Consider the following 24,515-nt stretch of genomic DNA (forward strand, 5'->3'; position numbering starts at 1 on the left):
ATAGATACATATATTCTTGAACAGGTTAAAATGGTACTTTTTCCATGTCTGTGAAAAATGTTAAATCTTTAACAATGACCTTGTAGTTTGTACATCATTCAAGAGCCTTAAAGTCAAGTTATTCTAATTCTAGTTAACTGAGTAACTGACTACTATGGAAATGAATGATATATTATTTTAAGTTCCTCCAACATAGTTTAAAATACTTTTAGATATTTAATGTATAATTAACAGTAAAGATGAAATGTGTGATATGATGATAATGTATGTGAAAAACGTAGTTGGAGCAGCATTTAGAATGTTTTTGATGATGTAGAAATGGATATGAATTGTGTTTATTGCTGAGCCTGAAGGGTTATAATGCTTTTTATTTATTTATTTAATATAAAAAATCACTTGGTAAAAGTTTTGAGTTTTACCTAAAGATTGAAATTACCAAAAAAACATCTATGTGTATGACATGTTTAGTTGGAGTTTTATTCATACTAGTTGTGTTTTGAAAGAGATCATTCTAAATACAATAATTATATATAAGGAGACTCAGTCATGATAGGAGGGAGAGAATTCTCTTGTATTGCTATTGTATTATTTTTATTGAGCTATAAAATTCAATAAAGATGTGGTAATAACCAAAAGAGATGTAGATCTAATAGCATTAGCATGTAGTTAATCAGATGTTTCTGTTATATAATATAGTTTTAATTTCTGAATTTCAAAAGTAAAATATTTTAATTTGTAACGTCTTAGTGTTTACATTTTTTGTATCACGTGATGGCACTTGTTTGTTCAAAATTGCTAAACTTAGACATCTTTTCACTTGTATTTGATTGACTGAAATTGAATACAGCTTTCAGACTTGCAGATTTTCCTTGTACATAACATAAAGTTATAGTTACCAAGCCATCCCATAAAGCTCTGTTCTCTTACATACAGTCTTTCAAAAATGTAAATAATTCTCTCTCTTTCTGTCTTTGACATTTGCTGTTACATTACTGATAACCATTAGAAAATAAATATTTAATATTCTGTTTTATGTATAATGTCATCTCGTTCACAGGATGGCTTTTAAGTTTTTCTGAACATAGATTCAAATCTGCTTTCACTATGTTTAGTTTAACCAGCTAAAGAAATTGTTTTGATGCACAATGTTTAGTTAGAAAACCAGTTAAATTGTAATAATTATAAGACATTGAATGCTTTGTGTTTATTATTGTTTGTGCTCTAAATTGTGTGTTTGAAATTAATAAATAATTTGGGAAAAAAAATGAAAAACAGCCCCATGGAAAATTTGGGTTAGCATCTATCAATACTTTAAGTCTTTGACAACAAAAGAAATTACAGCATTCACAATTAAGTACTAGATTTTTGTTATTTTTTATGCACATATTTTGTTTGTTATAATAGTAAAAAAAATACTTATTAGGTAACATTAGAATATATGAATGAAGAAATAGATTAATTTATTTGCAATATATGTATATACTTTTGAAGATCGTGTGTATTACATAATTTTATGCTGTGATTTGAACTAAGTGTATACAAGGCGATTCCTGGGTTGTTACATAGGCTTAGTATATAGGAAATTGTCATATTTAACTGATGCAAGCCTGATGATAGTCAGGATAAATAATGATAAGCTTTTATTGTGCTCTGCAGGGATTTTAGAAAGGAAAAATTTTTCATATTTTTTTTGGTGTGGTTACAAGGTTAAACAAATGGCCCAAGCTCATGTAATGTAAGGGTAGAGACAATAATGCATAACATATAAATATTTACCAAAAATAACTTGATATTCAATTAGAAGATTCTAGAAACTATGCAAATGAAATTTGGAAACTGTAATATTAAATACATATACATTTTATTAATTTTAGCATGAAAATCACTTTGCTCTCATACTAGTCAGAGTTTAAAATTGAGACAAATCTTTATAAAAATAATAGGTTCTTATGGATGGATTTTTTGGAGTTCCTCATTAGTTATTGTATCCACTATATTTTGTTTGATAAGAATCACTTCATTGTTTGTTCCTTTCAATTTTTTTCAGGGAATATTTTGGAGTGAAAATAGGCCTCTACTTTGCTTGGCTGGGATTTTATACCTGCATGCTGATCCCAGCTTCAGCAGTAGGAGTGCTGTGTTTCCTCTATGGGTTCTTCACCTTAATGGGTGATGCTCACAGGTATGAATAAAGGGAGAAAAAAGTTAAAAGAGTTATTAAACAGTTTATTATTTTTATAACTCATGTTTGATCATTTTCTAAATTATACCTCAGATAAATCAGTTACTTAGAGATATGTAATTGATGAAATGTGGTAAGTGCTTAATCACTGGAGTAATTAATCAGTGTTTAACTAATTAATTATTTTCACACAAGACATTTGTAGCTGGAATAATTGCAAAGAGTAATAATTGGAACCATTAATTTTTTATTGGTTGATATGTTTTGAACCATTAATGTACCTTAAAATATTTTTAATAATTTTTGTGACAAATTGATTTAAACATAATTTCAGTTAATCAGTTATTTTATGTGGCATTGTGATTGATTTAAATATTCAGCTGTACTGTGTTTACAAACTTAAAACAAAATTGCATTTTTTTTTTACAGTAAGGACGTTTGTGAGTCCTACAAAGACACAATTTTATGTCCTCGGTGTGACATAAAAGAATGTAAATAGGAACTGAACAACTAGGACAGACATGCACTTTTGTCAGAATTACACATCTTTTTGACAATGATGCTGCTGTATTTGTTGCTGTTTTTATGTCACTCTGGGGTAAGTATTATATAGATTTACATGTTAAAGTTATATAAATAATATTCTCTTCTTCAGACTCTGTTAGAGCTTTCATACACAAAATATCAAATTTTTTGTTATTTAGTTTTAAGACTTTTTTAAGTAATGCTTTTCTTGTGCCTATTTTCTTTTAGCATGTTGACTATCTAACATGCATAGTAATTTTGATTTTAAGATTAAAAATACTTGTATGCATCAGAAAATGTTCACATTTCACATATAAAATTTTTATAACCTCCAGATAATTATCAAACATTTTTGTACAAAAAAACTTAATGATTTGTCTGTTATTTTTACTAATGAAACTCTGTATGGGCTTGATAGATTTGACCACTATAAACAATTAGGAAATTAATATAAATAATGCCTTTTTTCATTCTAGAATAACTACAAACTATAACTCATATAAAATAGCTTAAATTTGATAACATTATACATTTATATACAAGGGGAGGACAAAAAAGTGCCTCTCCCTTGAAAATGTTAATTTATTTGATATCATATTGGAACAGATCTTGTGAAGTGCATTTTACACATTTTTCTATTATCTAATAAAATATATAACAAATTAACAGCATTTTCAAGGGGGCCACTTTTCTTTTCCACACCATGTACATATATAAATTTATTATTTTTATTATATTGATCTTTCAACTGTGTCTGGATAACAGTGTAGAAGTTACAATGACAGGGTGTATGTAAGCTCATGCTACCATATCCAGTAACATAAAACTGACCTTACAAAGGACCTGAATTTTGGGAAAGTAACTCACTAAGAAAATCCTCATGATATGTGTGGTAATGGATGCCTATAGCAAAAGGGTTACTTCAACATAAAAACGTCCAACATTCAGTGATGTCGAAAACCCACTTGTTGACAAATTTATATGGAAAACGGCTCGTTTGGGTTGAGAAAATATTTTACATAGAAGAGCGAACAATGTTTCGACCTTCTTGGTCATCATCAGGTTCACAAGAAAGAGGTAACTGACTGGAAGCTGACCACATGTTTCAAAGGGGTTGTGTAACTGAGTGTCAAAAGTAGAGGCGGTATTAGATGTTTGAATATATAAGTTTATTTATTTTATTATATTAATATAGGTATAAAGGCGTTCCTTTATATTGGTTTATTTTGGGTTTAAGTTGTTGTATAAGTAAGGCTTCTTTAATTTTGCATTTGTTTATGTTTGTTTCTTTATTTAGTATTTGAGTGTTTTCTATGGTTATGTTGTGTTTACTTGACTTGCAGTGTTCGAAAACGTGTGAAGGTGACTTTTTTATGTTCTTTGAATCTGGTTTCCATTTTTCTACTTGTTTCTCCTATATAGAAGTCGTGCCAGTTATCACATTGTATTTTATAAATAATGTTGGTGTGGTGTTTGTCAGTGTAGTTTTTACATAGTATAGACCTCAGTTTTGTGCCTGGTTTTTGAATAAATTTGGTATTAACTGGAATGTCATATTTTGTTACTAATTTTTGCCAAATGTTGGTTATTGTTTGCTGATGTCAGGAATATATGGTATACAGCAGTATATGGTTTCGTGGTTTTTTGATTCATGAGATATATTTACTTTAGTTGGTTGATTTTGCTTTCTGTCTAGGTGTGTGCGTATAATGTTTTCTACGGTTTCTGGAGGAAACTTATTGATGTTGATGAAGTATTGTTTTATTTTGTCTAATTCATCATTAATTTTATCTGGTGAGCATAGTTTTATGGCTGTGTTTATTTGGTTTCTTAGTATGTTGAGTTTTTGTTTTGTTTCATGTGCCCGAGTCCCAAGGAATGTATAGTCCAGTATGGGTGATTTTTCGTTGGATTTCTGCTTTGAATTGTGTGTCAATTCTTGTAATTTTGAGGTTAAGAAATGATATTTGATTGCTTTCTTCCTGTTCACATGTGAAGTGTATGTTGGGATGTATAGAGTTAATGTGATTGAAAAAATTAAGTATGTGTTCTGTAGATTTGAATCCCGCAACCGTGTCATCTACATATCTGTACCAGTATAGTGGTGGATGTAATGCTGTGTTAATTGCTTGTGTTTCAACTTGTGTCATAAAAATATTGGCTAGAACTGGTCACACTGGTTTGCCCATGCTTAGGCCATTTGTTTGCATATAGTTTTGGTTCTTGAACATGAAGTTTGTCTTTATGGTGGTGAATTCTATGAGGGTTGCTAACTGGTTACTGGGAATTTCTGTAGTTGGGTTAGGGTCTCGGATATAGAGTTCTAAGGCTATCTTGCAGGCTTCAGTGGTTGGAACTTCTGTAAAGAGGGATATAACATCGAAACTGGCCATTAAGGCTTTATGATTAAGTTGATTTAGATTAGACTTGAAATTAAAAGAGTCTTTGATGAATGAGCTGGCTGATGTTACATATTTGGAGAATGCCCATGCTATGTATTTACCAAGATTGTAATTAAACGATTCATATGTGGACATTATTGGTCGTAATGGACAATCTGGTTTATGAGGTTTGGGGATGCCGTATATTTGCGGTGTGCGTGAGTCGGTTTTACGTAGGTAGGAATAAAGTGTTTGTGAAATTGTGTTGGCTTTTTTCATTTGTAGTAGTAATTTGTTCAGTTGCGTCTCGTGTGTCTTTGATGGATTTGTGTGTATTGGTTTAAATTTGTTCGTGTCTGATAGGATGTTATTCATTTTTTGGATGTATTCATTCGTGTTCATTATGACTATAGCATTGCCTTTATCTGCTTTTAGAATTTTTATTTTTTTGTCTTGTTTTAGGTTTTTAATGGAATTAATGTCTCTTTTTGTAAGGTTGTTTTTTAGTTTTCTGTTTTGTGAAATTATGTTGATGGTTTTGATAGAAAATTCTTTGAAAAAATCATTTAAGATGTTGTTTTTAGGTGTTTCTGGAAAATATAAATTTGTAATTTTACCTGGGAAGTTTGGCTGTTGGATGTCAATAAAATTATCTAAGTTGTCTTCTTTCTGTTGGTTGTTTCCTTGTTTTTCTTCTCTGTAGAAAGTATCACAAGTCTCCTGGCTAGGTCTTCTAAACATGTTTTGATTTCTATGGTTGGTTTGTTCCTAGGTGCTTAACAAAGGACTCAACTTTGCAATAGCTCAACTTCTGTAACTGAAGTTTCACATCAAACACTTCAAATTAATTCCAAAAGCAAGTTATTACTTTGAGATATCTTGTCTGTAATTTGGGACTTTTCAAGGTAAAAAGAAAACACTTTACAAAGTTTGTTATTACTAACACTTTGGTGAACAAAAATAGTTGAATAAATTATCATAAGCCATATCAGTTTCAAGAGTAATTTGCATTCTGTTGCAATTTCTGTCTTTAGTGATGATAAACTTTATCACTTTGTTTTTATTTACTTTCAGCTGTAATATTTCTTGAATTGTGGAAAAGGTATTCAGAAAAAATTACCCACCTCTGGGATTTGACTAGTTTTGACACTTTAGAGGTAATGTGTACTTTTACCTTAGTAATTAATTTTATCACAATGGACTTGTGTATTTGACATGAACTTTTAACCATGGCAGTATACCAATTGTGATTGTGAAGGTACTAGTTGTGTCATGACAAATTTGACAGTAATCATACAAATATTTTAATTATATGTTGTCAGTGTTGACTGTTATGATTGCAAAGTGATTTTTCATGTTAAGATTAAAAATACTTCATTTAAACAATTTTCAAATTTCACTTATGTAGTTCTTTAAACTTCCTTCATAAATATCAGATGATGTTTGCTGTCAGTAAAAAGTTTATTTTGTCTGTTATTTTACAAGCTGTAACTTTTAAATGATCAGCCAATCTAAACGTCCTCATAACCACCATAAAAAATTTTGAAATAATTGTAAATTACTTTTTTATTGTGCTAAAATGACAGCAAAAATGACAGCTAAATTATTAGCAGTTTCTTCTACTTGAGAAAGTGTTGTTGCTAGCAGTTTTGCTTCTTCACTGATTAAAGTTCTAAAATAAGAGAAACATGTTGTTTCATTTTCATTAATAATCCTAGAAACTAAAGTTGTTGACTTCATGTACATCATTTTAACAGCTTTAAGATGTTTAAATTACACTAATTTCACAAATTCACCCCATTGAGTGTAGTTTAATTATTCATTTTAATTACTCTTAAATATCTGATTATTATTCAGAATATTTTAAATGTAAATGAAAATTGTCTAAAAAACAGTGTCACTACTTACAATACTGTGAGCAGTTACACGGGCATGTAAAGAAGTTTCATCAAACTTTTCATCATCACTTGTAATTAATTTAAACTTTTAGGTTTCCTGACAGTATTACCGTATTTTCCGCCTAATAAGCCGAATTTCTGGCCCTAAATTTTCGACCTGATTTTTGGGGGGTCGGCTTATTGGCCGATCACTCCTTTCGGAAATTTCTTCTTCTTAGGAAATGTTTTTCTTTTGAAAATTACCATAGGCGGTAATTTTGTCCCATCAGCAAAGCACGTTAAGACTACAGTGAAACGTTGTTTCTGGAATTTCATTGGTTACCTAATTACAGTGAGTGGAGCCAATAACGAATGACATATTGATTCCATTTCTGTCTCAATACGACACGTTCTGCTTTTCTACAGAATGCCAATGATCACACACAACATGCATGCTGACGCTGAAACGAGGCTAAGAAATCATTTTGAAGAAACTTGTCACTTCTTAAAAATGGCTTCGGCTTATTGGGCGGTAATAAGCAAAAACCCTCATTTTCAGAGATGAAAATTGGCCTCGGCTTATTCAGCGATTCGGCTTATTAACCGGAAAATACGGTAATTTGAAGTGTTTGTTGACTTCATATGACTGGTGTGTGTTTATGTAAGTGAAAGTTGTTTAAGTCACTGTGCTAATTATATTGAGTCAGTAATGAAATTCTGCTGTTTTTGAAAACTCTGTACCTGTGACCTAATCAATATGATTGTGTTGTTTGTGAAGAAAGGATGTCCAGCCTGAGAACTCTAGTTTGTGGTGTTTTTTTTTTATCTATTCAAGATTGTGTGCAACCTCATCAATATTATTGTGTTGATTGTGGAGAAAGGATGCCCAGTCTCACATCTCCAGCTGTCCCTTGCACAATAGCATGTCATAAGAACTTCAAAATCAGAATAATTAACCTCTGTCTAAAACATCTGTGACACACAGAATCACAACAGGAATGAGTACAATATATGCAGACAATACTTTAAAAGATTTAAGTATATTACATCACATAAATCTCTCTTGTACATAAGTTGTACAATCAACACCCAAATCCATTCTACTGCTTTTATACTAGTTTCACCTAGAAAGTGTCAGCATAATTATGAAGAAAATAATTAATTATTTAATCTTTTTTTCAAACGTTGTTCCTTCTGAAAAGACAAAAATACACTGACAAATAAAATATAAAATAGATTTATGTACAAGGTTAGTATTAGATTAGAAAGGCAATATAAATTTAAGATATATGTTCTTAACTTTTAAACTCATAAACTTTGTATAAACATATCCTTTGATGAGTGTGTGTGTGTTTTTTTATTATAGCAAAGCCACATCGGGCTATCTGCTTAACCCACCGAGGGGAATTGAACCCCTCATTTTAGTATTGTAAATCCGTAGACTTACTGCTACATTAGCAGGGGGCTTTTTGGTGAGATGATAAGATGGGGCTGAAGCCACCCAAAAATGTGCTTCAGCCTCCCTTGTTGCCCCTAAACCCAATGTACAATGCTTACTGGTAAAGTTAGTTCATTTCCCTAAGTACAACAGTATGTATGCCCACAAAATAAAGTGTAGCCTCCCTCAATTCTTTGTCTAACTCACCTCATCCCTTTCTCTGAATATATCAAACAAATATCAACAAAACCTTAACATTAAACCAATACACTTTTTAATACAAATTATAGAGTGTAGTCTTAAATCAAACATGTACTCGAGTATGATGATGAAAATTATTGTAGTCAAAAGTTTGCTTATTCAAGTTCTAAAATCTAGTGATTATTGAACATAAATATTAACATTTACTTATTTAATAAACTGGTATGCCAAGTAAAATGTTGAAACTAATACAGCAAACCTGAATATCTTTCATTCATTTAAAGCTCAGAAACACAAAGGGCAACTGATAATGAGTTCCATACAAAAGAGTAAAAAAGGATTATAACCACATGGAGTAGGTCTGAACAGAGTAACAACTATTTGCTGAAAAACATGCTGGTTCAACCAAATGAACACTAAAATAAAAAAAGATACCCTATAACTTTACTACTTTCAAAAGGTAAACCTTTCTTCTTCAGGGGCAAACATAAAGAATGATCTATCTTTCAAAAGTGCTCAGGTTATAGAATATTGGAACTTTTTGTTACTGTTGTCAAAATTGTTTTGTCACAAAAAGTATATCATATTCAGACTCTTCTTATTCCTCTAAAAAGCATTTAGAAAAGAGGGTCTTTACGACTTTTCTTGATTAAAAACCGTTTTCGTAAAGAGTTTGTTGTAAAAATAAAAGAAAGCTGTAAAACTAAAAAAGACACAAATTCACATGAAAATAAAACAATTTATATATATCAATAACTTCTGTCATAAATATGATAAAAAACAGTACTTGTATTTAAGTTAAATTTACAAAAAATACCACAATGTTAAAAGGTGCACAATAACATATTACAACGTTTACAGGCTCTGTTTTTAACCTCACAGAATTATGTAAAGTTTTCCAACAAGCCAGTTGTCAGTTTAATAAATTAATGTGCACATTTTCACATAACACTGTGGTTGTTTTTAGCTAAAAATAAAAATCATTTCAAGCACAACCAACTTATATTACAATGTGTAAGGTTTTAAATAAATCAACTTACGTTAAGATGTTTGGAAATTTTGTTAGAAAAGTGTAACATCGATCTGATCTTTCTACCAGTCTTTGTACAGCCTGAGCAACACTACAACAGATCTTTGCCAAAGAAGCGTCATGCTCTAGGTTGACAGAAGCCGTTGGAAAGGTTGGGAAACGAGCTGTCAGCTGCCCCAAACCAGTCTGTGCTGTAACTTCCGTAATGTCACGATGCAGTAAGCGCAAGGGATTTCTGGAGGTTGTTTGAGGATATTCAGACAGTTGGACATCAATGTCCACATGCTTCTCCAGTCTGTCGTTTTGGTAAAGAAGAAGTTGACTTTTAGGTTGAATGCTTGTCTGTATGCCAATTTTCTCTTTAGATCAAGCAAACTGAAATGTAAAATAACTTTTGGCCCTCAAAAGGCAAAATTTGTGTAAAAGGTAAAGACATCAAAATATACTTTTACAAATATCAGCCAGTACAATAGGCCTACAGTTGTTCAATACATGTATCTAAGAACACGTTTTGATAGATATTAAACTGTAGGACTGATACTAATACAAATGCTCAGCTTATTGGAAACAGCTACAACTCTGGAAACTCAACATAAGCTTCAGAACAGCCAGATTAGGACTTATCTCTAACAACTCTTGAGAAGCACTACTGCCGACCAACATATCTGGTGTAAAAATGTTTTATCCACATTACACACACAACCATTATTTACACTTGGATACCTACAATAAATACTTGTATTTATTTGTTACTTTATAGATTTGCTAATGTACACATAACAGTCATTACAACAGATATGTCTACCAATATGTACACAACAAATGATTATACTGCATTTGCCTGAACACACTGCATGCTTTTTTCCTCCATATACCACCAAACAATTTGAGTATGCATTATATTCGTGCACATTTAATATTGTTAGGTATTTTATTAGAAACTACTACTGCAAATCATTAGTATCATTAAAGGTTTCACAAAATTATGCATATCTGATAAAATGAATAGGATGGATGATGATATGCTGAAGGAATCAGAAGAAGATGAAGGAAACATTCAATGAAGTGAATCTGATGGTAGTGATAATTCTGGCAACAACTGAGAGCTTGATGAAGATAAATGATTAGCACAGTGTATTACCATGCATAAACTTTTCAATACACTTTGTAAAGTTGACACAAAAAAGTTTCAATGAAAGATTTCCAAAAACATTTAATACATCACTAGTTGTTTACTGTATTTAGAAACTATTCAATACATATCATACAACTGATGTGTAAAAAAATTGGATGTGCATTATATTCGGGCAAACACAGTTACAGGAATGTTCATCAACAAACAAATGTAACCATTTAAAGTTGGTACGTCTATCTACAGATAAGTTAGTAGAGATGATATGTGTGTATGCATTTTTTAAAAAGTTCTGTTTAATAGAGACATATTGAGAAATATTTAATCTCTGTATATTTGTGAAATGTTAAGACTGAACTTATTACTAACCTTTTATTACCATCCATGTATACAGAAAATTCCTTCCCTTCATTGACATAAAAAATGTGAAACACTTTTTTGGACAAGATCTTGGTGACTTCACTAAAGAATCTGTCAAAAGTCCAGATCTTTTCTGAATCACATTCCAATAATCCAGCTAGAAGCAGTGTGATCAGTTCACATAAACCTCTGAATGGTTAAATATATTGTATCATTCAAATAAAATACATTTTGATATAAATTGTTATCTTGCTTATTAGTAAAATACATGTTTATATCATTACATTTCATAATTTTCATATAATTAACATTCACTTAAAGCAATAGAAAAACAAAGTTAGTAGTAGTACTTGATAAGAGTACTTCTAAGTGCCTGAACTTCCAAAATTATAATCAACTTTTGATATAGACACAAAAATATTTTTTTTTCCAAATCCATGTTCCTTTAATTTACAAAACAAAGAAGTTATTTACTCAACACCATGCATCTCTTTCATGCCACCTTCTAACAGTCACATTCCAGTTCACTATTATCAAAGACATTAAACTTTCCAATAAATTGATTTTAGCATACACTGGACAATTTTTAAAAGACTTACTGACTCAAGAGACAGGATTTTGGAAGATCTCTATTCCATTCAATTGGTCCATTTTCAGAGTGCTGAGCCCCTGAAATGACACCTGAAGCTTTTTCAGAAGTAATGTAGTACCTACACAAAACATTTCAAAGATCATTAAATACTTCTTACTGAGTTAGGTTTGATTTCTACTGCTGAAGTGACACAGGTTTCATTTAACATTTCATAACACTATATCCTAGGTGATAAAAAAATGGCAATGTGTCTATGCTGAACTAATGCAATGACACATGGGAGTGAAACTTAAGAGACTGACAAAAAAGAATGAAGACAAAATAACAAACAGGTTTAAGAGGCATGGAAATAAATATTATAGGAAATAGAAGACCGTAAATAAAAACAGATGACTAGAAAACATAGAGAATAGAAGCTTGTGACAGGAAAAATGTTGGAGATGAATAAACCACACTGCTAGACAAGAGGAAAATAGATGCAGACAGAAGACAGCAATACAGTGATTGATCAACAGGAAAAGAACAAAGACCAAAAGATAGGTGGAGAAATAATATACTACAGCTTTAAAAGTAACATGATACATAATAATGAAGAATGAAATGACACTTGATGACAAGCCATCCCCCAACTACATTAAAATAGTGTTATAAGAAGAAACCAAAATATGTCACATTTTAGGTATTTACTACTTATTTAGGTTTCATTTCCACTACTCAAACAAGTATTTTTATGAGACATGATTAATTCCACATTTAATAATAATCATTTTCCAGTAACATATGTTTACTTCCTACAAATGCATGTATTTAAAAGTAGTGTATGTTTCATTCCTACAAATACACGTATTTACCAGTGGTGTATGTTTCATTCCTACAAAGGCACATATTTACCAGTGGTGTATGTTTCATTCCTACAAATGCATGCATTTGCCAGTGGTCTATTCTTGATTCTCACAAATGCATGTACTTACTTGCATGATATGGGCCTGATCCTTCTTCCCACAATCATCTATACCAAGTTTAATCCTACACTTCACACATATAATTGCCAAATGTTTAAAACAACCTGGTAGTGATGCAAAGTTTAATTTTACAGTTTCTATATATGAAATCAAGGCTAACCTTGAATGTTACCAACCAAATTATGAAGTTTTAACATACATACAAAGCAGCTTTAGTACAACAGGATAAACTGAATTATATTACAAGGAAAGTAACTTGAATTACAATTCCAGTTCCCAGTTTGGAGCATAAATATTATTTATGTTATTACAATTTTATGAGTTTTTCTCCTAAATCAGTTATAATTATAATTAGTATGTATAAACAGGTACTCCAGTTTTTAAGTAATAACTTTTACATTGTTTCTTTGTTCTTTCGTCCTCCGTATGGCCTGAAAGGTAACGAGCCTGTAGCTACATGGTAGAGAGTAACTCCTATACTCCACAGGTCAACAGTAGCTCTGAATGACTTACCAGCTGGTTTTCTTAAAACAGCTCTTTCATACATATCAGGATGCTGTAAGTAAAAAGGTGTTCATTTATTTCAAAAAGTTTACAGACAGAAATTGCTAACAAATATTTTTTTCACTAAATATTTCAAACAAGTAAGTTAAGGTTGTTTCTTTAACTTAATAAATACAATTTACCAAGCTTTTACAAAATTAACCCCTCAGGAAAATGAAAAAAATAACCTTATAAACTACCTATGTGTGAAAATTAAAAATAAGAAAAAAAATGTTTACAGAGGTACAACATATGAGTGAGAGAACATTATAACTGTAAAGTTAACATTTTCCTTACCTGAAAATGTATTTCATAAAAGTACCAACCTCTCCACAGAGAGATAGGCAATTTCATGTACCACCACCAAAAATGGTTTGGTGCATGTACCAAGCAAATGAAATTTCCACCATTACCTACAGGTAATAAAAGGTACTGTGCCAATCTATGATGCAATCAGCATTAAACTCTAGCCCTCCACCAACAAGAAGGCAACACATCTTTGGTGCACATTAATCATATAGAGTATTTTGTGCATACCAGAAGCTCATTCTCAAATGAGTCAAAAACAAAGGGAGGGACGAATCTGTAGGGAAGAACACTGAAGAGGTACATGGAATAAACATGAACTGTCTATCATCCACACATGTTCCCACAATGAGAAACTGAAATGAATGTAAAAATCTATACTTTCTTTATTTGTTCATCAAAATCACGAAAATTAAGATGAGGAATATAACACTTCCAGAAAATAACAAGCACAAAAGTCTTAACAAGAAATACATAGTGCTAAGAAAAAGAGTGACTGCATATAGATGATGGGTCACCCTCCTATTTAGGAAGACTGTAGTTTAATGCTGATGGAATCATAGACTCGTGCAGTACATGTGGGAATGTTGTTCAAAGTCATGGTACATAGACAGAAACTTTCACATTAACACAAGATACTAGCTATGTGGCCTGTGAGAGGTGAACAGTATTTCTGGATTGTCTTTTCTTGTTTTTCATCTTCTCCTATAGCCACATTATAAAATATATTTATACTAAGTATTGAATTTAAACCACTATCTTACCTTATGAAAATATACAGGGCATTAATAAAAATAAAATATTAATATCAACAATAAGTACAAAGCAATAGCAAAATAAAAACAAGAAGGAATCCTCAATAGCAATGGCATTTCAAATTCTTTTAAGCTGGATTACAGTAAATTACTATAGAAGACCATTTTTTTCCTTTTTATTCAGTATATCTTTCTGTGCCAGCAATAGAAAGTTTAGGGTGTGCACATACCTGAGTCAATTTTATTACCAATCAGGACCTATTCCAGCATATGCACAAACTGAAATTCTTTTATGCAGGGTTAGAGTAAATTACTATATAAGCATTTTTTTCCCCTTTTTAATTACTATATCTCTCTGTTCCAGCAACAGAAAGTGTGGGGTGTGCACATATCCAATTCAATTTTATTACCCATCAGGATCTATGCATAAACTAAAATTCCTTCAGCACGGTTAAGGTAAATTCATCTATCAGAACTTACACATGGTCAAACACTTCAATCTATAGACTGATTTTTGAAGTCCAAAACTGTAAATAGATATCAAACTGGATAAAAGTTGACAGAACTATGAACTGAAACTTTGTACTTGAAAAAAAAGAAAGAAAAAAAACCTCAGAGCCTTTCTGTGAACTGTTTTGCCTTTGCTAAGAAAAAGAAAAATCTAATTAAACTTTCCATCACATTTACCAGACTAGATATTTAAATGAAACATTAAGCTTACCTATCCCCTCTGCTATACATACTAAAATAGATATTCAAATTGAACATTAAACATATCTTTGTCCTCTCATACAACAGATATGAATACTAGATATTCAGACGAAATACTAAACATAGTTTAGTACTTAAAACAAGTACTTAATTAGATATTCAAAGGAAATACTAAACATAATTATTTATCCTGGTAAATGTACTAAACTAGATATTCATTTGAAACACTAAACACATCTGTGTTTTCTGGTCCAACACTGAACTAAATATTCAGATGAAAGACTAAACATATCTATGTCTTTAGGTACATATATTGAACTAGGTATTCAGGTGAAACATTACACATATGTATGTCATCTGGTACAACATTTACTGAACTACATATTCAGACAAAACACTAAATCATGTCCTCTAGTATGTAATTACTATCATTTAACATTAAGATTATAAATGCCAAAAGCCAGGGAAGAAACAAAATTTATAATTCTAATAACAGCCTGTGCATAAATTAAGACTTTTAAACTGAATCAATAAGCTTAAGAAAAACCCTATTGTATTAGAACTGAAAGACTAATTTTATGTATACTGCCTAGTAAAAATACTTAACAGGACATTCAATTTCAAAGTTACGCTTAATCAGCCTTTTGTGCATATGCTGAGCTACGTATCTATTTAAAATATTAATATTAATCTAACCTTTTAGTGCATTTACTAAGTTTGTTATTCAGTTTGAAACACTAAGCCTAACTATACCTCCTGATAAATTTGCAAGATTTACAGTGCAAAAAACTGAGACTTTTTTTTCAGTATGAAGTTATACTGAAACAGTTTAAATGATAATAACACAATTTATACCATTTGATAAATTATCTAACTTTGATTGTATTGTCTTTTAACATTATAGACAAACCAAATTTGTTAAGAGCTTATCTAGTTAAAAGAATTAATGAATATAATAAAAATCAGGTCACAGGTGTCTCAAATCTACTCTAAAGAAAGACACTGCTTTTCTCGTTTTTTTTATTGCAGCTAGACAGGTCTTCAAATTCCAATTTCTGTAGCTGCCCAATGACAGATTAGATTAAGAAACCATACCACAGAGGGAGAGAACACAGAAAGGTGTAGTCTTTGTCAGTTTATTCTTCAAATAAAATTTAAAGTGGTTGTATAGAATGATAAATTGTTTATGTAATCCTCACAGTGTGCTACATAAAAACTGAAACTATTCAATGGTTTTACAGTTTCTGATTGGGACCAAAAAAATAAGACTATAAACTCGGGTTAATCAATTTTCAATGAGACGTTTGGTAATCCTATTCATCTACTAAGTGTGAAATGCTAGCCCTAACTAAAACCTTCATTCGTGGACTAAGCTAGACATTCAGTTTGAATACTCTTGGTTTATGTACTAAGCTAAGTATTCAGCTTGCAATACTAAACCTAATTAAACCCATTAAGCCAGATATTAGTTTTCTGTTTTTAATTTCAAAAATGCTAACTTTAAATTTAAAATCTTTCTTTGAAAATATATTAATATGCTACATATTTTTAAGCTTATTTCAGATCTTAAACATGTTCTGAAAACCACTGTTTATTTTGACAAGAGAGGTTGACAGTCCTCCTCACAACTGATTCTTATTACTATACAAATTACAACTCAGCTTTTAAAATTTAGAACCTAAAAAAAAAATGAAGTGGTCTTTTAGGAAAATGTTACAGTTTTTCTCAACAATACTGATGCATATACACAAAAATAAAAATCCAACTTACTAAATGCTCTTCAGTACAATACTGACACGTAACATAACTAAACAATGATCATTTAGAAAAATACTACAGCCTTTCCTCTACACTACTTATATGCTAGTTCTAGTTTATAGATACAATATACAAAAATAAAGATCAAACTTACTAAGTACTCTTCAGTACCATATAGAGACATAAATTGTTGGTCATCATCCAACTCTCTTGCAGCTCCAAAATCTGTCAGTTTATAGATGGATCTGTAAAAATAGTGACTGTGGATTCTTATTACCACAATATTAAGAAAGTGAGATTCCATTATACAATTTTTGATTGTATTCAACAGTGTTACAAACTCTACCTTATCTGGTTTTTAGTGAAAGTTACATAATAAAAGATGTTAACCTCACCTGCCATCCTCAGCTATGAACTTCATTATGTTACCTGGCTTTAGGTCACGATGTATTATATTGTTGTCTCGCAAGTGTTTCATTCCAGCAGCTATAGAACAATCGAAACTAATTTTAAGAAATATTAAAAATAAAACATTATTATACACAAATAAACAGTCTGAAACACTTTAAATAGACATGCACTTCCTAGCTTACTGATTAATGTATTTGCTTGAAACAACAGGGCTTTAGGTACTTTAACCATTTTGCTGCATATCTCAGATATAACCAAATAAACATTTAATGCCCACTGACTGAAAAATTTGGATTTACCCCAAGGGTACTAAAACCAATTTCTACTGCAACATGCAAGAATATCCACCTGTACTTGAAACAACTTCCGAACCCTTGTGCATGCTACCACATCTGGATGTTTATATGCCTCATTACAAAATTGCCAACATTGCACTTAGATAATTTATGAAAAGATATCTTCTTCATATCTTGGATACTGTTATCTAAATAATTTGTTTTATTTTTTTGTTATGATTTTGGTCTCTTATTCACTTAGTTTTGCTTATACTTACTGAAAACACATATAATTTTCCTCAATTTTTTGTTTAAATCATTATTTTTTACTTCCCAGTATGGTTTTCAATGAATATTACTATCAGATACAGAAAATACAGTTTATTTCAATACTGAAAGAGTAATACAAATGGTTAATTGATAGTTTTATTTTATAGTGGATAACTGACACGTTGTGGAAATCAGCCTGAACAATTACAATTTTCATGACTTATAATTCCATTTTAACTTGATTTTTTCCTTTAAGTTTTTATACTTTACCTTTCAATTATTTTTGTAAATTTAACTATGTAGTTATTGAAATGGTCAGTTTAACAATGAAGAGTAGTGTATCAATTCATCTTGCTATGAAAGTTAGTGTAATATTAGTTTTTCTAGGAAAGGCAGTGTTATGAAAAAATATCTTTCACACATAAATATGCTTATGATGTCGAACTAACTGCTACTTCACACCGATAAAGTTATGAGATATTCCATTATGTTAATTCACCCAAAAGATCACTTTAAAACAATGGCAAAATCCAGTAAAATACATTAAAGAAAAATAAAAACAAGAAGAGCAAAAATACAATGGACCATTCAGCTCATTGTGGTTGCTTCTAACATACCCAATTAACCAACCAAAGCACCAACATATCTAAATAACCTCTTTAATCCATATACAATTTTACTGCCATGGAAGTTTCACACCATGGTAAAGAAGACTGTCATAATCATCTGCACAAATTAATGTTTAAAAAGTTTTAATTTTCCTATACTAAAAATGTATTTCGAATAGGTACATTTCTCCTTTCACAATATTAGCTATTACCCTTCAGTTCTTCCATCTATAGATGTACTTTATCTTTACTCATGCTACAAGCACTCTGCTTTCCCCTGCTTATGCAAATCATCATCCATCTCTGAACCAACAGGAGCATGGCATGCTTATGTGATGCATATGGCTCCCTCTACTAAAATATTACTTTGAAGTTTGAAAGATGTCAGCACCACAAAAATGCAGGAAAATAGGGGTGAGAAATACATTTTCAGTATAAGATAATTATAACTTCAATACAACTTACCTCCTCTCACAAGATTAGCATGATCCTACATTGAGGAGGAAGAGGGACTGGTGTGAGGGAACAACAGAAATATCTCCACAAGCATCTGAATAATACCCCTTACAATGAAAGAAATAGATTTGAATTTTAAAGGAGGGGAACCACACCACATCTGACCCAGATATGCCCTTTGCCTGTGCATAAAGGGTGTAATACATAAGAGTGGAAATTGTAAGGTGTAGAGTGTCGAGAAGGCAGACTGTAGTCAGCAAGTCAACTACATTAAAAACCTCATGCAGATAGAATGAGGATCATATCATATCATCTTTACCTTTAAGATCTGCAACAATTTCTGCATATGTCACAAGGATCATCACCAACTTATCGATCTAGGAATTGTCATCGATATTGAAAGAATGTTCATAGCTTGAAATAAATTCCCCCAACCATAGGTCAGCACCATCCAGAGGCAATAACATTCCCTTATTAAGATAACAAAAAATAGTCAAGAACAGAACTGGAACAATTCCATGTCACCACCACTATGACCCAAGACATAGATAGATGCAGCAATTGGGAGAGGAAGATAGAAAACCCAAACTCATGTGAGGATTTATGGTGATTAATTCACTCTAATCCAAAACCTCAAAAATGGGAAATTACTTCCACTCAAAGGTAGGATGAGAGCTTGCAATACAAGCTATACTCCACTTGAAGGAAGAGGGTAACAATGCATAAGAATCTGGAGGAATGCAATAATTTGAAAGTGCTATAGGTGACCACAAAACATTACTTTTAAAAGTAAACCATACTGAGTAATTCACTCAAGACATGGAAAGGATTGGTAGATGTCCTCTTCCCCTATGCCCATGAAGTTCATGGATGTTATGGCCTAGAATAAGCATGTTTATGAAGCAATTTTGTGTAACACCCCATCTCAATAGTGAAAATGCAGAGCTATGGATGGGAGGAAGCGAGTTAACATGTCCTACAATGCAGATTTAAAGACTACATGGTCAGGCACTATTTACCACGTGAAATATACCATGTGAACACAGTGAAATAAGGGCCCTGAAAGGAAAAGAAGGATGAAATAACTTTACAAAGTAAAGTTGTGCTGAAGCCTGGAGAATATCCACAGGTAATAGAAGAAATCACAACAAGGAGGAAATCATGACATAATGTAGACAGCAAGAGATAGATGTACAGGAAATAGTCTACATATCACAATGCAGAATCTCCTGCAATGGATGACAAAGAGTAAGGTGTAGGACTTGATAGAAGGACAAGTGGAACATGTCTAGGAGGAAGAATGATATGGAAGAGTATGTCATTTGGACCTAACTGGTAAAGGAAGAGAGTGAAATCAAAAAGAGATGATTACTGCCAGGGGAAAAAGAGTCAGGATCATGTATCTCAGAAAATAGCAAAACAGGCTTTAGAAGAAGAAAGATCTCTGACTGGACACTTAAGCCAATCTCCAATGAAGGGTAAAGATGGGAAATAGAAGAAAGAAAAATAGGTGAAAAGGAGGTATGTGGGAGTAGGAATGAACCAGATAAAAATAAAAAGACAGGTACTGTGAGAAGGGTAAGTGAAATAGTAATAGGAAACAAATCTGACCATCAAAGTCCACAAGCTAAGAAAAGGAATTATGAAGTTCAGGAAAAAGTAACATTTAATACTAGGAAGTGGTTCAAATGGGGGTAAAGTAAAGGAATGATTTACAACATGGATGACCCAATCTGGAAAGGCTGGACACATTAGCATGGAGTGTGTGTGTGTGTGTGTGTTTTGTTATAGCAAATCCACATCAAGCTATCTGCTGAGTCCACTGCAGGAAATCAAACCCTGCTTTTAGCATTGTAAACCCATAGACTTACCACTGAACTAGCAAGGAACCATTAGCATGGAAAGAACAGGGAAAGTAAAAAACACTAAAGCATTGGGATAAAGATCACCTGATATCTGGAATGCAAGAAAGAATACCCACAGTCAAAGAGCTAAGTGAGAATTTCTTACACATGAGCCAGGGTAGGCCAATCAGCAGAAAAAGACCCTTGCTGTTTACACTACGATGCAAAACTGTTGGATGAAGCTAGCTAACAAGAAAGCAACTCAATGTGTGAAACCAAATAGTATCACAAAGGGCCTGACAGAAGGTACATGTGAAGACACAGAATATTAAGGTTGGGACATAGAACATGCAATCAAGGCTGATAAATAAGGAAGGAAGACTCAGAAAGAAGCAATTGACATAACCTTGGAAACCAAGGATGATCTTATCAATAAGGAGCAATCATAAGGACTCAACAAAGATAGGAGTGGACAAGAAATCACCCAATGAAGGAACCATATGAATAAGACACATAAAGATACCTGAGTGATTAATTCAGGCTAATGGTATCAAATGCTAGAGCCATTAGATAATTACCATTACCAAAATAGAGGGAAATTGGTTTAAGGGCCTATAGCAAAGACATCCATGTGCAGAAGCCCCACTGATGGCAAAGAAGCTTGAAAATTAAGGGCGTTAACACCCAGATGTAAAGCACCCTGCATGGGACATGTACAACTATAATGTGTGTGGTCTCAGTAAAATCTAATGATCAAAATATGGATTAAATGTGCCATCACTGTAAAAACAGCTGAAGGAATCATCCCCAGACAATGTCAGGCAAGAACAAGAAAATTACGGAATGCTCAGTGTATGAATAGAAGTTCAAGAACAGCAATATGCAAAGCACTGAAATCCACAGACCACTGGTCCAAAACATAGTTGTGATTGAACTATACTCCCCATGCCTGAAGGAAAGTATCCATAAAAACACATAGATAGAGAAACAGGAAAGGAGGCAACACACCTGCCAATTCAGGTTGTCTGGTATGGAAAGAGGAAAGGAAATGGAAGCAGAAAGAGGTTCTGTCATTTGTGAAATGCCCCCTGAAGGCATGCCATTGAGGGCCAAATCTCCAATAGCAACAGAACCTCATGAGCAGTAAGTGAAAAAGCTAAGAGGGCATGGTAAACTAAAATTTCATCAAACTAAGTCATGAGGGAGAAGGCAAAACTTGATAGATATTTGAGTCAAAAAAGACCCCCAACTGGACAAGGTAGTGAGTGAGTCAGAGGAAGGACTACTGCATGTTGACCAACTAGCCCATCTGAGCTGCCACAGAAAGTAGCTGCCGAGTAAAAGTGACTGATTACAGTTCAGAAGAAACCAGCAAGCCAATAATAACATTGCTGACCCTGAGTACAAAAATGACATGCAAAAGCCTGAACCATTCAACCAAACACCTGAGGTGCTGAAGCAAAACCAAAGAAAGGGCAAGAAAGAGATGGTATCATCATATAAGGCAAGTATAGGAGACATTCATAGGTAATATCCATAACCCAAGAGAAAACACCTATCTCTAGGAAAATATAACTTCAAGGGGAACTTGGATATTGATATGAAGAGTATGAAGCAAAAACAATTAATTACTGGCAGCCAATCCCCAGTTGTCTTGGGAACAAAAACCCCAGGAATGATGAGGAACAGGTTTGATCACCTGATACAAGGGCAACAACTGAACCACTTATGACAAATGCTGGTCAGTCACAGGAGCTTTAAAAAGAGGGGAGGAAATAAGGAACCACAGGAGGTGAACTTTTTTCTTCAAAACCGAAGTGTATATTTGCTCTTCACCAAAATTATTTGTTAGTTAGAGAAATAAACCTGATTATGTAAATTATACTGTTTGTTTAAGCTCTCATTAACTTATATGTTGAATACGTGAATGTAAGAACTACACTTAATAGGGTTCTGATAATGCTTTAATTGCATAGCAAAGTAATGAAGAGAGGGAGAGATGGGTAAGGGTGGAAAGTAGGTGGACCAACACTCAAGGTCCAATAATTCCTGGGGCTGCATCAAACACAAAAACACTAGAAAGAGGTCCCAACTTAAATTCCTAAGAAAATTGAGAGTTAACAGACCTAAGCCAAAATACCATCACAACTTCTGATGACCCAACAACCATGTGTGTAAAATTAAGACACATAATACAGAAGCCACCACCCTCATACAGGTTACAAGAGACATAAGAAATATCAGTATAAAAATTGATAGATGGCCCAATGGAAGGAAAGGGTAAAATAAGTCAAACTCTTCTGGGAGCACAGCATTTAATACCCCAAGTAACAGCATGACTCAATGATCAGTATGAACCCAAATATCAGGGGCAGAAGAGGAAGGAAAAACTGATAATAAAAAATAAGAATTAAGTGAATAATAATTAAATGATACAGAAAAACATGACAAGTCTGAGATATAATTCCTTGAGGATTAAATTAGTCATCTCAGAAATACCATGAGACAGGTATGATACTGATCAGCAAATTCTGGAAACAGAACAAGATGGACAAACTATTCATCAAACAGAAAAGGCTCAGAAGTGTTAGTGAGAGCCATGGAAATGGCTGGGGGTAAAGGATAAACCATATAATGCTTGATCTCCTGATGCATATAGTAAACAAACCCATCATCAGATCACCTATAAACCCAAAGTAGTAACATGAACTTCCAAATTCATAGAACAAGAAGTTTACACCAAACAGTAAAAAAGTGACTTGAATGAACTGATAAAAATGAATATAATAATTGAGCTGAATAAATCAAGTTGAAAATTACCACTATGGGAGGAAACCAAAATCAAACATGCAGAAATAAAGTAACAAGAGAGCATATCCAAATACAAACACTGCCAAACAAGAAGTGATTGATTGGTAGTGTAGAAGGAGCCACATGCATCACACAAGTATGTCATGCTTTTATTATTAAAAGGTGATGCATGATGAGTTGCACAAGAGTCATTAAGGACTGTAAGGCTTGTGGCATGCATAAAGAAAACTTTTGCAGATAGAGAGCAGCACTGAATTAGAATAGCTAATCTTCTGAAAGGAAGCAAGCATCATATGGGTATTCAACCAGTTAATACTTAATATGCAACATATGCTTTGATGAATAGACTCACTAGCATGGTTGAGAACAAGGAGAAAATCTTCTTCTTCTAGACCATAACTATTGGCAGGATCATCCAAAATATTAAACAAACTTCCACCAGTACACAGTTCCATCACCAGAATCTTACTGTGGCTTTCAACCTGCAACATTCAGTTACAAAATACAACTAATATAGATGACATGTTACTGTAACTATCAAACTGAAACATACAGTTATATAATTCAACTAATGTATACAATATGTTTATTATGACTTTCAACCTGAAATGTTCAGTTACAAAATTAAACTAATGTAAATGATATGGTACTGTAACATTCAAACCTGAAAAGTGCAGTTATATGTCATTTTTGAACTGCGAAGTTTGGAACAGTATAAAACATTTGCTTCAACATGCCGTTAAAAACATATAATGATGCTGTTTATGCCCCTGCTGTAGAAATCAGAGTTTGTATGGTCAATGAACTTCCTGAAAGCTTCTTCTGCAGCTGCCTGGTTTTGAAAGCTTTCTTGTTCAAAAAGTTGTCAAAGTGCTTGAAAAAATGAAAATCTGTAAAAGAAAGGAATTAGGCAGATGAGGTAAAACCTCAATTCCCAATTAATTCAATTTTTGGAACATCATCCTTGACAGGTTTCATGATGTCGATTTTATTGATCTTCATTCAGCTCATGTGAGACCCATTTATCCAACTTTTTCGCCTTTCCATTTATACTCAGGTGGTTGGCAGTGCTTGATTTCCTTGTGCC

General features: G+C 32.4%; 2 protein-coding genes across 11 annotated transcripts in view; one reads left to right on the forward strand and one right to left on the reverse strand.

Annotated features, from left to right (window-relative positions):
• Positions 1-2,299, forward strand: part of LOC143247066 (anoctamin-7-like) — a 39,892-nt gene extending 37,593 nt beyond the window's left edge. The window contains exon 5 of the mRNA XM_076494464.1: positions 2,048-2,299. Within this exon, the coding sequence (XP_076350579.1) occupies positions 2,048-2,064 (17 nt within the window). The 3' untranslated portion in view covers positions 2,065-2,299. The remainder of the gene's footprint in view (positions 1-2,047) is intronic.
• A 2,938-nt stretch (positions 2,300-5,237) lies between these two features.
• LOC143247064 (serine/threonine-protein kinase TBK1-like) overlaps positions 5,238-24,515 on the reverse strand; it is a 32,987-nt gene continuing 13,709 nt past the window's right edge. For 2 of the 10 annotated variants that reach the window (XM_076494461.1, XM_076494460.1), the window contains exons 3-10: positions 23,781-23,910; positions 17,149-17,239; positions 16,908-16,998; positions 13,079-13,236; positions 11,726-11,836; positions 11,136-11,315; positions 9,645-9,929; positions 6,166-6,760 (exon numbers count right to left, since the gene is read on the reverse strand). In XM_076494461.1, the coding sequence (XP_076350576.1) occupies positions 6,655-6,760; positions 9,645-9,929; positions 11,136-11,315; positions 11,726-11,836; positions 13,079-13,236; positions 16,908-16,998; positions 17,149-17,239; positions 23,781-23,883 (1,125 nt within the window). In that variant the 5' untranslated portion in view covers positions 23,884-23,910 and the 3' untranslated portion in view covers positions 6,166-6,654. Of the gene's footprint in view, positions 5,906-6,162; positions 6,761-7,978; positions 8,160-9,644; positions 10,010-11,135; positions 11,316-11,725; positions 11,837-13,078; positions 13,237-16,907; positions 16,999-17,148; positions 17,240-23,780; positions 23,911-24,515 lie in introns of those variants that run through there. The other 8 variants (XM_076494458.1, XM_076494457.1, XM_076494453.1 and 5 more) reach the window with 8 other exon arrangements.

This window comes from Tachypleus tridentatus, chromosome 3, assembly GCF_004210375.1.
Source record: "Tachypleus tridentatus isolate NWPU-2018 chromosome 3, ASM421037v1, whole genome shotgun sequence".
NCBI lineage: Eukaryota > Metazoa > Arthropoda > Merostomata > Xiphosura > Limulidae > Tachypleus > Tachypleus tridentatus.